The sequence below is a fragment of the Symphalangus syndactylus genome, chromosome 10, assembly GCF_028878055.3.
Source record: "Symphalangus syndactylus isolate Jambi chromosome 10, NHGRI_mSymSyn1-v2.1_pri, whole genome shotgun sequence".
NCBI lineage: Eukaryota > Metazoa > Chordata > Mammalia > Primates > Hylobatidae > Symphalangus > Symphalangus syndactylus.
The window spans coordinates 66,455,554-66,471,108 of record NC_072432.2 but is presented as its reverse complement, the minus strand read 5'-3'; the positions used below and the strand labels follow the sequence as shown (position 1 = coordinate 66,471,108).

The following is a 15,555-nucleotide window of genomic DNA, read 5'->3' as shown; positions in this document are numbered from 1 at the left end:
AGTGGCACCATCTTGGCTCACTGTAACCTCTGCCTTCTGGGTTCAAGCGATTCTCATGCCTCAGCCTCCCGAGTAGCTGGGATTATAGGTGCCCACCACCATGCCCGGCTAATTTTTGTATTTTTAGTGGAGACGGGGTTTCACCATGTTGTCCAGAGTGGTCTGGAACTTCTGACCTCAAGTGATCCGCTTGACTTGGCCTGCCAAAGTGCTGGGATTAGAAGGATGAGCCACCGTGCCTGGCCTACATTTTAAAATGTGAAATATCTATCATAAAGGCAGAGCACCTGGTTTCTGCATCTTAATTAGAAAGAAGAGATTTAGCTCAGACTTACTCTAAATCAACAGGCTTTGGATTATAAAATCCTTTCATTGAGATACAAGCTATTAATATTTGCTATTGTGACTAGTCAATACTGAATTAAAGCTTTGTGTGTAATATACATTTAAATCTATTATATATAAACATATCTACTTCAAATGCATATGGAACTGTCTTTGTGCAAGCATAATACAATTGACCCCGTATAAAGCATCAAGTGGGTACTTCAAAAGGCTTTTCTGTGAAAATAGGTTTGTGTAAATTCTTTCATTATGTCTTATCCCACTGCTGTCTATGCACTTATAAAAACAATACACATTTAGAAAAATGTAAATTAAAGTTTCCGTCCTATGTAACTTCTGCCATCTGATATTGCTAATTGATATTTCAACCTGCTGCTTCAAACTATTTGTGAAATATTTTTATGCCATGATTATGCATACACATCTATTCGAACCATGGTATATTTAACTTACTTTTTTTTTTAGTTGGATGAAACGAGATAAAAGTTTACCATTTCTTTGCATTAAATCTCTTTTTAAATTTAATGAAAATGAATATTGATAATGCTAAGAAAAAAATATTCTGTGCTTGCTATCTCTTTTATTTGTATCAAATGCTTATTGTCCAAAAGTTTAGTATACTTTAGGCTTTTGATTTGTGACTTTGAACCAGAAGTAATATGATAAAACTAGTTAATACTATTATAAACATTTCTGGTTGCATGACGCATTTTACATGTGTTCAGCATTGTATACAAATATATGTTTTCACATTTACTTTCACTTACATTTCCACATGCATTTCTCATTAGCAATCTGTGTGCTAAGTAAGGCAAGTATTACGATTTTCAAATTAATTAACAACAGGCTGAAGTTCAGAACTGTCAAGTCACTTCTTTTGGCCATGCACAGGAATCAGAGAAGGCACAATTTGGAACTCTAAGCTCCTTTGTCCATATCCAAAATCTTTCTATTCACACTCAATTGATTATGGTGTTTTAAAAATTTTAGTCATTTACAATTAATTAACAAATACGTAAAGTCCATGAAAAGCATAAAGGTAGTACTTTGGCTATGTTTGAAATGAGTGATAGCATACCTTCCCTCAATCTGGCTGGCCCCCACTTTTTGTCTAGATGAACTTAAAATGGGAACACGTTTTCACATCACCTCTACTTACTTATCCATGACTTTGGTGTTTCCTGGATCACACACATCTTTGTTTGTGGGCAACTCCACATCTGGAAGCTCGGGGAGTTGGGCAGCTGGCATGAAGTAAGTGCACACGAAAACGTCCATGGCTGTTTTTTCTTGACAACAGTCTTCAAACTTAGAATTCTTTGTGGATAAATTGTCACAGAGTTTCACTGTGTGTTCAGGCAGCTACAAAACGAATGGTTAGTTTGTGCATTGTTAGTTTCCTGATGATAGTCTAATTAAAAATAAGAATTACATAGCTTACAAGCTTTGGCATTACATTTATGAAAGTCAGTATGAATACTCAGAAAGAAAATTGGTACAATATTTGGAAAGGCAATTTGTCAATATGTACTGAAAGTCTTAAAAATGTACAATTCTATTTTTAAGAATTTATACTCAGAAAATAATTATAGATAAAACGACAACAACTATAAGGCTATTAAGTGCAACATTGCCTAAAATATTAAAAAAAACCAACACAACCTAAATACAATAGAGGATTAGTAAAATAAAAATATGGTGTGTCTAGGTAGATAGATGTAATACATGACGTGGATATAGGCAACAGAGTCCTATTTAGCTATTATAAATCCTTATAGAAAAACATCTACTAACACAGACATGCGTTTTTAATGGAAAAAGAAAAGGCAACACAATGTATCTATTACTACAGAGATTGACAAGATCTTGGAGACTGACCTTCAGCTAAAGCAATTATTAAAATTTAAATAGTTTTAAAGGATTATGAAAACGAAAAATGGTAAAAAGAATTTGAGATGGCCATCAAATTATAAAAAGTATAATAAAAACAGTAGTAGCTTCTACTAGTATAATGGTTGAAGTGCTGCCTAATGGAACTTTATGCAATAATGAAAATGATCTGTATTTGCACTGTCCAATACCATTGTGCATTTGAAATGTGATTAGTGTAACTGAAGAACTGAATTTTAAATCACATTCAACTTAAACATATATGTTTAACTTTAATTATAATTAAATTTAAATGACCATGTGTGGTAATGAATACCATACAGTGCAAGTAGCATAAGGTCTTGGGAATCAGATAATCTCGTCTTTGCATATGGAATTTGCCACTTACTAGTTGTGTGGTAACAAATTATTGACCCTTGCTAATCTTCTGTTTTCTCACTTGTACAGTGATGTTAAGAATTATTTATATTTCATAGGATACATGTGAGCATCCGTTAGGATAATGCATATGAAATAGAGCTTAGAAGAGTACCTGCCACTCAGTACTTGGCACTCAATACCTGGCACATGGTGATAATGATAATAAAGCTTGTCTTACCTCTTTGGCCATGCAATCTTCGGAGGTAGACTCACAGCATTTGGAGAGGATGTTAGTAATATCTTCAGCTAGTGGCAAAACATCCTCCAGATCAGCAGTAGGCACTTTTTGGGCTAACTTTATGAGATTGCTAAACAGTTAAAAATCAATTTGTTAGCTTATCAACATGCTCAGTTTTCTGGGTTTCATGATGAACACACTATTTGGAGAAATAATATCACTGTTTCAACTCCTTGGCCTCAAGAGATGCATGGGAGCACATCTGCCATGCGATAGATCTTATGTACCCAAACCACAGACTCAAGATCAAGAGATCCCTAATGAATCTTTTCAAATTTTCAGTACCCAAATGCAGCTTCTCTTCTTGCCAGATATACACAGTGAAAGCACTCCTTTAAAATGTTAGATCTAAAGCATCAATGAAGAAGTCACAAATGTCTCTTTCTCTCCATTCATAAGGCCAATGTTGTATTTTTGTGGCCTCTCACAGAATTGTAAAAGTGTGTTTTATAAATTCTTTTAGAAACTGTAGAGACCTGTAGCTTTACACCACAGAGTTAATAAATGTTCACATTTTGGGCGTGTAACTTTTCAGTATTTTATTTGTGAATGGTATGCTATACTATTCTCATATTCGCCTTTTTCACTTAATATACCAGGAATAACATTAAATATTTTTTCAATATTAATATTCCTAATTTATCATGAATATGATTAAATATTATTTTAAAAAATTGTGGTGAAAATGACATTAAATTTACTATCTTAACCATTTTTAAGGTATACATTCAGTATTTAAGTATATTTACATCACTTTGCAACAGATCTCTAGAAATTTTTCTCACGCAAAACTGAAACTCTATACTCATTAAACACTGATTTGCTCTGCTCCCACTTCCCCTCACTCATCCTGCTGTCCCTTGGCAACCACCTTTCTATTTTCTGTCTTTATGATTTTGATTACTTTAAATACTTCATATGAGTGGAATTGTACAGTATTTGTCCTTTTTAGACTGGCATATTTCACTTAGCATAATGAAAGTCCTCAAGGTTCATCCTTGTAGCATGTGACAGGATTTTCTTCTTTTTTCAGGCTACATAATATTCCATTGCATGTATATACTACATTGTCTTCATCCATTCACTTGTTGATGGACATATGGGTTGCTTCCACCTCTTGGTTATTGTGAATAATTCTGCAGTGAACATGGAAGTGCAAATCTCTTTGAGATCCCGCTTCGAATTTTTAAGATATATACCCAGAAGTGGAATTGACGGATTACATGTGAGTTCTATTTTTAATGTTTTGAGGGACTTCCATACTGCTTTTCATAATGATTGCACCATTTTACATTCCTACCAACAGTGTACAAGTATTCCAATTTCTATGCATCTTTGTTAACGTTTGCCAATTTCTGTTCTTTTGATAGTGATTATCCTAATGAGTATAAGGTGATACCTCACTGTAGTTATGGTTTGCATTTTCCCCATCCAATTATTATACTAACTAGGCCTGCCCCTGCTTAGCTTCTGAGATCAGACAAGATTGGGCGTGTTCAGAGTGGTATGGCGGTAGACTTGATTTGCATGTATCTTAAGGTTAGTGACGTTGAGCAACTTTTCATGTTTATTGGACATTAGTATATTTTCTTTCAATAATTGTTTATTCAAGTCTTTTACCCCTATTTTAATTAAGCTACTTGTTTTTTTGTTGTTGAGTTATAGAAGTTCCTTGTATATTCCCGAATATTAAACCCTTATCAGATACATGATTTGCAAATATTTTCTCCCATTCCGTAGGTCGCCTTTTCATTCTGTTAATTGTGTCATTTGATATGTAGAAGTTTTAAAGTTTGTTGTAGTTCCATTTGTTTATTTATGCTTTTGTTGCCTGTACTTTAGTGTCATATTCAAGAAATCATTGCCAAATCCAATATCCTGAAAGCTTTTCTCCTATATTTTCTTCTGGGAGTTTTATAGTTTTAGGTCTTAACATTTGGGTCTTTGATCCACTTTTGAATTCATTTTTATACATTATATAAAGTTCCAACCTCATTCTTTTGCATGGAGATATGTGATTTCCCCAGCACCATTTGTTGAAGAAACTATCTTTTAACCCCATTGTGTAATCTTGGCACCCTTGCTGAAAATCATTTGGCCATATATGCAAAAGTTTATTTCTGGACTCTCTAGTCTGTTTCATTGGTCTATATATCTGTCTTCATGCCAGCATCACACTGTCTTAATTACTGTTTCTTTGTAGAATGTTTCAAAATCAAAAGTATTAGACCTCCAACTTTGTTCTTTTTTCAAGATAATTTTGGCTACTTGGGGTCTCTTGAGTATTTTAGGATGTTTTCTTCTATTTCTGCAAAAATGGCATTAGGATTTTGATAGGAATTGCATCAAGTCTCTAGATTGCTCTCATTTAAACAGTGTTAGGTCTTCCAAACCACAAGAATGTGATAGCTTTTCATTTATTTCCATTTTTTTAGATTTCTTTCAGCAATGTTTTATAGTTTTCATTAAATATTTCTTTATTATATAATTTTAACAATATATTATGTAATAACCAAGAGGCAGAAGCAATCCAATTGTCCATTGACAGACGAATAAAGAAAATATGGTATATACATACAGTGGAATATTATGTAGGCTTTTAAAAGAATATGTATATGTCATAATTAACTTGGAACATTTAGAAATCTCTAATTTTTTAATGTAAAAAAGTGGTAGCAACATTTTGTAGCTACATCTGTTCATAGCAAATACTACTTCCTTGAAGTACATTTCTCGACATGAATACAAGTATCACTTAATGATTATATAAGTAATATATATGGTGGCTTTATATTATAAATTCCTTCTGTTCTACCTGTCAAACTACTATCTCTATGTAAAAGGAAAACTAAAGAAAGGACCAGAGAAACTGTCATTGACTATTCAAGTCGTTCTGAGGGACTATTATATTTAAAGAACTCAAGAAAGTAGTTTCTTTCTTTCTTTTTTTTTTTTTTTTTTGAGACGGAGTCTCGCTCTGTCTCCCCAGGCTGGAGTGCAGTTGCGCGATCTTGGCTCACTGCAGGCTCTGCCTCCCAGGTTCACACCATTCTCCTGCCTCAGCATCCCAAGTAGCTGGGACTACAGGTGCCCGCCACCATGCCTGGCTAATTTTTTTTTTTTTGTATTTTTAGTAGAGACGGGGTTTCATTATGTTAGCCAGGATGATCTCGATCTCCTGACCTCATGATCCACCCGCCTCAGCCTCCCAAAGTCCTGGGATTACAGGTGTGAGCCACTGCACCTGGCCAAGAAAGTGGTTTCTATTCCCATTATGGAAGCTTATTATGCATTGCTGGCAAGAAGTTCTTTGACTACCATTAGAGGAAAAAAGCTTGTGGGGATAGTAGAAGGAATCAAAGAGACTGTAAGTATGGAGGGAAAAAAAGTTGGCAAATCTAGGTGTTTGAGAAAGTATGAGAGAAGTGCAACATAGAAACTATCAAAATTAAAATACAAGTTAATAGTAGTCATACAAAAATCAAAGTGAAGGTTGCAAATATAAGGTTGATATGGTTTGGCTATGTCCCCACACAAATCTCATCTTTAATTGTAACTTACACAATTCCCACATGTGGTGGGAGAAACCTGGTGGGAGGTGATTGAATCATGGGGGTGAGTCTTTCCTGAGCTGTTCTCATGATAGTGAATGAGTCTCACAAGATTTGATGGCTTTGAAAACAGGAGTTTCTCTGCACAAGCTCTCTCTTTGCCTGCTGCCATCCATGTAAGATATGATTTGCTCCTTCTTGCCTTCCACCATGATTGTGAGGCCTCCCTAGCCATGTGAAACTGTGAGACCAATTAAATCTCTTTCTTTGTAAATTGCCCAGTCTCAGGTATGTCTTTATCAGCAGCATGAAAACAGATTAATACAGTAAATTGGTACCAGGAGTGGGGTGCTGCTGAAAAGATACCTGAAAATGTGGAAGTGACTTTGGAACTGGGTAACAGGCAGAGGTTGGAACAGTTTGGAGGGCTCAGAAGAAGACAGGAAAATGTTGGAAAGTTTGAAACTTCCTAGAGACTTGTTGAATGGCTTTGCCCAAAATGCTAATAGCGATATGGACAATAAGGTCCAGGCTAAGGTGGTCTCAAATGGAAATGAGCTTTTTGGGAACTGGAGCAAAGGTGACTCTTGTTATGTATTAGCAAAGAGACTGGTGACATTTTGCCCCAGCCCTGGAGATTTGTGGAACTTTGAACTTGAGGAAAATGATTTAGTATATCTGGCAGAAGGAATTTCTAAGCAGCAAAGCATTCAAGAGGTGAATTGAGTGCTGTTAAAGGCATTCAGTTTCAAAAGGGAAGCAAAGCATAAAAGTTCAGAAAATTTGCAGCCAATGTGATAGAAAAGAAAAGCCCATTTTCGGAGGAGAAATTCAAGCTGGCTATAGAAATTTGCATAAGTAACAAGGAGCTGAATGTTAATCCCCAATACAATGGGGGAAAATGTATCCAAGGCATGTCAGAAGTCTTCACAGCAGCCCATCCCATCATAGGCCTGGAGACCTAGGAGGAAAAAGTGGCTTCTTGGACCAGGCTCAGGGTTCTCATGCTGTGTGCAGTGTAGGGATTTGGTGCCCTGCATTCCAGCTGCTTCAGCCATGGCTGAAAGGGGCCAAGGTAGAGCTCGGGGTACGGCTTCAGAGGGTACAAGCCTCAAGCCTGGGCAGCTTTCATGTGGTGTTGAGCCTGTGGGTGCACAGAAGTCAAGAATTGGGGTTTGGGAACTTCCACCTAGATTTCAGAGGATGTATGGAAACACTTAGATGTCCAGGCAGAGGTTTGCTGTGGGGGCAGGGCTCTCATGGAGAACCTCTGCTATGGCAGTGCAGAAGGGAAATGTGGGGGTGGAGCCTCCAAATAGAGTCCCTACTGGGGCACTGCCTTGTGGAGCTATGAGAAGAAGGCCACCGTTCTCCAGACCCCAGAATGGTAGATCTACTGACAGCTTGCACTGTGCACCTGGAAAAGCCACAGATGCTCAACGCCAGCCTTTGAAAGCAGCTGGGAGGGAGGCTGTACCCTGCAAAGCCACAGAGGTGGAGCTGCCCAAGACCATGGGAATATGCCTGTTGCATCAGCATGAGCTGGATATGAGACATGGAGTGAAAGGCGATCATTTTGGACCTTTAAGATTTGACTGCCCTACTGGATTTTGAAGTTGCAAGGGGCCTGTAGCCCCCTTATTTTGGCCAATTTTTCCCACTTGTAATGGCTGCATTTACCCACTGCCTGTACCCCCATTGTATCTAGGAAGTAACTAGCTTGCTTTTGATTTTACAGGCTCATAGGCAGAAGGGACTTGCCTTGTCTTGGATGAGACATTGTACTGTGGACTTTTGAGTTAATGCTGAAGTGAGTTAAGACTTTGGGGGACTGTTGGGAAGGCATGATTAGTTTTGAAATGTGAGGACATGAGATTTGGGAAGTGCCAGGGGTGGGATGATATGGTTTGGCTGTGTCCCCACACAAATCTCATCTTGAATTATAACTCCCACAATTTCCACATGTCATAGGAAGAACCCAGTGGGAGGCGATTAAATTATTGGGGTGGGTCTTTCCTGCGCTGTTCTCATGATAGTGAATGAGTCTCATGAGATCTGATTGTTTTAAAAACAGGAGTGTCTCTGCATAAGCTCTCTCTTTGCCTGCTGCCATCCACGTAAGATGTGACTTGCTCCTCCTTGCCTTCCACCATGATTGTGAGGCCTCCCAAGCCATGTGGAACTGTTAGTCCAATTAAACCTCTTGCTTTTGTAAATTCCCCAGTTATGGGTATGACTTTATCAGCGGAGTGAAAATAGACTAATACAAAGGTAGATAACTAATGAGAATAAATTAATGAAGGGCAAGAGATATGTACTGTATAGCACAAGTCTTCATACAACAAGTAAGAATTCAGATGTCTCATTCCAAGAAAAATTGAGCAAGGCAAATAATAGGTAATAAACAAAAAGGTTGTGGTTTTTTGTTTGTTTTTGTTTTTGTTTTGCTTTTTTATTTGTAACATATGCTAATATGAACACTGAAAGAATATTTTCTAGTGGTCAACTATATGGACAAGATTGATTAAAAGCAAATCTCATGTTTTATGACATAAACTTTTTCCTTATTTTTCATAATCTGTATAGAGAAAGAAAACAAGAATTTGGCCAGATTATTGAAGATTATTGGAGCTGAAAAGTCTATTTTATATCTTTCAATATAGACATCTTCTTAAAAAAACCCTAATATTATGGATAGACAGTGCAGAACCAAACATCTAAATATGACAATAGCACTTAATCTTTACCTGAGCCTTGATTTCTTCTCCCCATAAGCAGCATATTGTGAGCAGACTCTATTTGACAGAGTGGTGAGAAGTGATAAATGTTTAAGCTGGAGTCTCTAGAAAACAAGTGAAAGAATCTCATTAGATGGTCAAGATTCATTGAATACTGTATAAATGGGAAAAATAGGGGCTATTAATTTCATGATTTTTTAATGAATAGGAAACTGAACACTGATGAAAGGAACTTATTGATATTACTTTTCCAGAGGTATTACAGTTATTTTCCAATTAAGAAGATGCAAGGGAGGCATTTTAGAAACTTTTACTGATTGCAAAATCTCAATTTCTACCATTATCTAAAAGGAATGCTATTAGAAGAAAAAAATGTAAACATATAATAAGTAAAATGGGACATACCTCTTTCAAAAAGCATACAGTTGGGCTTGCAGAGGTACAGCAGGACCCTACCATAGAAAGATAACTCTTGGTGTAACTGACTAAAAGTGACAGAGGAGCTTGTCCATAATTAGTGGAATATTCCCACATAAATCTGTGGAGGAAAAAATAGAATTGGTCAAAAAATTTGTGAATAAACAAAATCTACTTCTTTATTTGAGACAGCATCTTGCCCTGTCATCTAGGCTGGAGTACACTGCTGTAATCATAGCTCACTGCAGTCTCAACCTCCTGGGCTCAAGTGATCCTCCTGCTTCAGCTTTCTGAGTAGCTGGGACTACAGGTGTATGCCACCATGCTCACCTAATTTTCTAATTTCTTGTGGAAATTAGGTCTCATTAATTGGCCCAGGTTGGTTTCGAACTCCTGGGCTCAAGTGATCCTCCCTCCTCAGCCTCTCAAAGTGCTAGGATTACAGATGTGAGTCAGCATCCTTGGCCCCCAAAACCTACTTTTTAGTAAGTATTTTGATGGAGAAAGGATATATGTTACATTAATTTATAGTTTTAATATCTAAAAAACACTAAGAATTTAGAGAGAAGGTTATAATACTGGCCACTATTAATCAGTATATTCATTAAAAATAGATTTACAAATTTCTATGTGGTCTGTGTGAGAGGAGGGGCCTTCTCTATTCACTTCATGTCTAGTCAGGTGCCTCACCCATGGTAGCTTCTTGTTAATTCAGCTGCTAATTGAATTAATTAAAATGAATGTAATTGCTAGATTTATTTTTCCTTATCTATCTCAGTTTATTATTTTAGATAATTATTATCTATAGATTACTTATTTGTTGGAAGAAAGAATTTCTATTTCTGGCAATAGATGTCCTTATGGATCTAAAAGGGACTGAAATTCTGGGCAAAGTCCCCTTTGAAAATGGACAGGAATGAGCAATCCTACTAATTTTTACAATTTATGACCACTTTGAATGACATTGATTTTGGTTTTTGAATATGTATATATTTCTTACTTTAGTAAATGTATTTTCCCCAGTTTTGTTCATTTTTGTGACCTTCCAAGACTAACATAAAGAATCAGTGTATAATCTAGCCCCTTATGCATGTTAATAAAAATTTCAAGGTTACATGTTTACTTGATGTAGTAGATGTGTCATATTTACATGTACACGTCACATGTTTCTGGGATGTATAGGAGTGAAGAGAGAAGCTGTTTATTTTTTATGCTTTACTGGAAATTAAGTATTTAAAATGTGTACAGCAATAAAATTGCGTCTATCATATGACATGCGCAATGATCCTTAGCATCAGGGAAATCACCACAGGGGCTGTCAAATATTTGAAAATATATCATGTGGACAGGATACTCAAGTGATTCTGGTTCAGATAATAGGATTAGAGTTAGTAAGAGTTTGGGAAAATTGATTTTATCTCTGAGAAAAGCATTCACAAAACTCAGCACCAAAGGGAAGATGGACTGTCTCGGATGACAGTCAAGTTATCAGAATTTGTTCAGGTTGCTGTAGAAGAGGTGTTTCCACAGAGTAGGGGGTTAGATTAGAGTCATTTCTGATATTTTAGGTCCTAAAGTTCTATTTATGATGAAAGCACTCACTGATTAGCATATTCCTTTGGATCTTTCCTGAACGCCTCACAGATTTCATCATTTGTGGGTTCCACGTAGGTAGGGAATTCCTGTGGCTGGTGCTTCAGAGCAGCCATGCAGAGCTTTCGTTCCAGGCCGTCTTTGGTGCAGCACTCAGCAGTGCCTGGGTGAACGGGGAATGGAGAGTTACTTTCACAGGACTTGGCAGACAGTGCTGAGGTCTGGAGGAGAAGGAAAAAGGAAACTCTTATATATGTGTAAATTTCCAGGCTCTTAGACCTCCATTTAATATAATATCTTAGCCTATAATTAGAAAATTCTCATTTATAACTATGTATCCATGCCAAGGGCTCCATGAGGTGATTTTTTAACATGACAAGTTGTATGATTATTGGCAAGTATAGGGTCTTATTTATGGTAATAAATGACTCCTCAGAGTAGAACAAAAATAGAACTTTGAATAACAAATGGACAGTGTTTATCTGATTAGAGCCATTAGAATTGTATTCTCTAGCCTAGTGTTCCTCCATGGGGATATTAACATCTCTGAGGATGAGAGGGTCCTTTGAAAAAGCTCCACTGGTTATTCTGTCATCATCTCCTACCTGCTTTCTGCTGCAAATACCCCAATAAGAGTGAGGAGGACCTCCCTCTGTTTATTAAATGAGCTCTCCTCCCCTCCCTTTATGAAATGAGTAGACTCTTGATTGCTGGTTCCTTTAACTTTCTACATTATTTGCATTCTCTTACCTAATGATTCTTGAACCTGCTTTTGCATCAGAATTAATCATAGAGTGCATAAAATATAAAATGCTTTGGTTGCACAACACAGAAATTCTGTTTCAGTAGGTCAAAAATAGGGCCTGAAAATCTGATTTTCCCAAGCTCCAAGATTTATGTGCAGGTGCAGTGTAGGTTGAAAATCACTGATGCACCCGCATTTACTGCTTTAACAGTGATACACTGATACCTGTGAGCAGACTAAGTACTGTCAAAGCAATCGTAGCATCAAAATATTCTTTTTGGAAAAATTTCATATTTGAAATTAAAATCTAAAATAGAGTCACCATAGAGGAAAAAAGAAAAGAAATAGTCATCATGGAAAAAATTACTTTGGGATTTATATGGGAAACAATACTTTGATATTCTTATACTTAATTTATAAGTTAGTCATCTTTTTAAGGTAAAATTTCTAAAAATCTTTTCTACCAGTGAAGGATGGCAACGTGATGAATCACTTTTGTAAACTAACTTCTCACCGTCTTCCATACCATCCTTTCATCAGATTCGGAGAAGTTAAAAATTAGACTCGTTCTCTCTTTTTCATCCTATGTCTCTTTTCAGTCCATCTTTTTCCTTTCCATTCATTTCCCTGGCAACCCTTCTTTTTGCGTTTTTAAAGTTATCTTCTTTCAAGTAAAAAAAGGTTGACAAAATGTCAAAACACTTTTCAAAAATGTTTTGAACAAGCAGGAGAAAGAGAAAGACATCATGCAAAAAATATCAATGCTATATCTGTTTTCTTACGTTCCAGGATTGTAGAGACAGATCATATCTCTGATCAAGGGATGCATTAGCCAAAATATGAAATAAAATAAAAATGTGCTCTGTTATGTCGATGATTTGATGCTTTCGTATTTTAAGGTGGTACAGAAGTTCAGGTTGAAATAAAAAATATTTATGAGCTTGGTGGAAGAAAAGGATTATAAAATTCTGAAAAAATAGATAAGGGACAGGTAAAGCAATTAATGGGTAAGAATATTCATTGTGTAGAGTCTATTCTAATCAGATCTTTGGAGCATTGTTTCTGTATGATATCTGCTGAAGGCTTGAACAGTGAGACAAATCTGTCTGTAAAAGCCTTTATCAAAATGCATCTAAATGTCATTTGCAGCAGGCCTGATGACTGCATTAATAAATTGCTGAAACTCCTTAGATTTAACCCATTTCAGCTACTGTCTGAACACTGTCATTTCAGCATTTTAATTTTTGCATAAGTGCTATAGGGGAGAAACCTAGAATTTAGTTATGTGCATACAGGGCAACTTTTGAATCCTCCTCCCAAATTTGAAACCAACACTAAATTATTCTGGAGCACTTGGTACCAGTCCTGGCATGATGATAAAAGAGGATAAAGCTATGATCAGGTTTTTAAGCTATACACAACATTTTAGGATTCTTTCAAGAGGTTCATGAGCTGATATATATATATTTAATTACATAATATGTAAAATGTATATATATACATATATATTTAATTTCAATAGTTTCGGGGGAACAAAACTATTTTGTTTTTGATACACGGCTAAGTTCTTTAGGAGTGATTTCTGAGATTTTGGTGTACCTATCACTGGAGCAGTGCACAGTGTACCTAATCTATAGTTTTTTATCCCTCGCCCCCTTCACCCTTCTCTCCAAGTTCCCAAAGTCCATTGTATCCTTCTTATGCCTTTGCATCCTCATAGCTTAGCTCCCACTTATAAGTGAGAACATACGATATTTGGGTTTTCATTCCTGAGTTACTTCACTTGGAATAATGATCCATGGGCTGATATTTGAGAAGATCAAATGTATGGTGATAAAAACTTAGGTTTTAGAGTCATATCTGGATTTATATTTTATAACTGCCTCTTGCTAGCAATGTATATTTAATAAATCACTAAATTACTCTATGACCCAGTTTTCTCATTTGAACCTTGTAGGAATAATGGGTAATATTGATTCATTATGTTACAATAAACCAGGCTCTAAAGACAACAGGCTTCATATTTCCCCCAAACTGGGAGTAAATGGAGTTTCTGTCTAAAATTTTTTCAAAACATGGTATAAAGGCCTATTTTGGCTTTCTTCTCTGGGCTGCCATAGAGACGGCCAGCCACGGAAACCTACCCTGGTGTCATAGCAGTCAGGGTCAGCCCCTTCCGCACAGCAGGCTTCGGTCAAGGAGACAACTTCCTTCACAAGCTGGCTGACCTGTTCAAATGTGCCACTGGGAAATTTTCTACTGTACAGGACTAGTGACCTGAGGGGAAAATAAGACAATATATCAATTAGAACTGAAACTGTTTTTTTTTTTTTGAGATGGAGTCTCGCTCTGTCACCCAGGCTGGAGTGCAGTGGTGTCATCTCAGCTCACTGCAATCTCTACCTCCCGGGTTCAAACGATTCTCCTGCCTCAGCCTCCCGAGTAGCTGGGACTACAGGTGCGCACCACTATGCCTGGCTAATTTTTGTATTTTTAGTAGAGACAGAGTTTCACCATGTTGGTCAGGATGGTCTAGATCTCTTGACCTTGTGATCCGCCCTCCTTGTCTTCCCAAAGTGCTGGGAAGTACAAGGCGTGAGCCACCGTGCCTGGCCAGAACTGAAATTTTCTTTTTACATTTTGGCACATTAAGATATGAAACCTGTTCAATGTTTAAATGAAATATTGTACACATTTACTTTTTTATTTGGCTAATGAAGAAAATGAGGTTTAATTTAAAAAGCAGTTTTTGTTCTAGGCAAATTTATCTTGGAAAGCAGAAATTGAACTTAGGGCTTCCATCAAACCAGTCTGGTGCTGTCCTTCTTAAGCCTCCCCAAATGTACTTGCTCTGTACCTCATTGCCTTGGTTTCCCAGATTCCTAGAATGTACAACTGCATTTTAATGACCTTAGAAAGCTATGCTTTACGTATTATCTTTGAACTCATTCATAAACTTACTGGTGACAGATTCTTAGACTGTGGTAACAAGAGGTCATCCGGAATCTCTGGATGTCCTTAATTTGCTTGACTCCTGTGCCTACATTGGGCCTGGGGCTCTGTCCTCTTACTCTTGGCAAGGATTAAGGATGAACCTCCATACTGAGTCAAAGTTACCTCACACTCAGTTTTTTTCAAGATCAAATCACCAAGAGAGTGAGTGGCTACTGCACACTTACAGAGATGTGAAGTCCTCCTTTCCCAGATGGGAGAATTCCTTGCAGACTTTATTCTTTTCATAATCCCGGCCTAGGAGGCAGAAATAGAAAAACTTGTATGTTTCCCCTTTTGATGAATATTATGTTACATGTACATGTATAAAGTCCACGTGGCCTGCAATGAAAATCGTATTTTCTCAATGTTTATATACAATTTCATATTTTGGGGGCCTTTCTAGCCCTTCTGTCACTACAGGCCACAATTTTATGGCATTCTGTTATATTTTAGTCACCAGCAGAACAAAAGGAGAGAGTAAACTAATACTGAACGTAGGTGAGTCAAATGATACATGTCAACTAGTGAGTCAGAAGCTATTGATATGGCAACTGTTAGGTCCTATCTTTATAATGATACCCAAATGTGAATTTTTCTCCTTCCTTCCCTCTTTCCCACGCTGCT

At 36.8% G+C, this 15,555-nt stretch overlaps 1 protein-coding gene across 3 annotated transcripts in view; it reads right to left on the bottom strand.

Annotated features, from left to right (window-relative positions):
* Positions 1-15,555, bottom strand: part of GC (GC vitamin D binding protein) — a 64,978-nt gene that overhangs the window by 13,467 nt on the left and 35,956 nt on the right. For all 3 annotated transcript variants that reach the window (XM_055297373.2, XM_055297374.2, XM_055297372.2), the window contains 7 exons: positions 15,117-15,186; positions 14,082-14,214; positions 11,202-11,413; positions 9,588-9,720; positions 9,192-9,286; positions 2,834-2,963; positions 1,505-1,707 (listed from right to left, as the gene is read on the bottom strand). In XM_055297373.2, the coding sequence (XP_055153348.2) occupies positions 1,505-1,707; positions 2,834-2,963; positions 9,192-9,286; positions 9,588-9,720; positions 11,202-11,413; positions 14,082-14,214; positions 15,117-15,186 (976 nt within the window). The remainder of the gene's footprint in view (positions 1-1,504; positions 1,708-2,833; positions 2,964-9,191; positions 9,287-9,587; positions 9,721-11,201; positions 11,414-14,081; positions 14,215-15,116; positions 15,187-15,555) is intronic.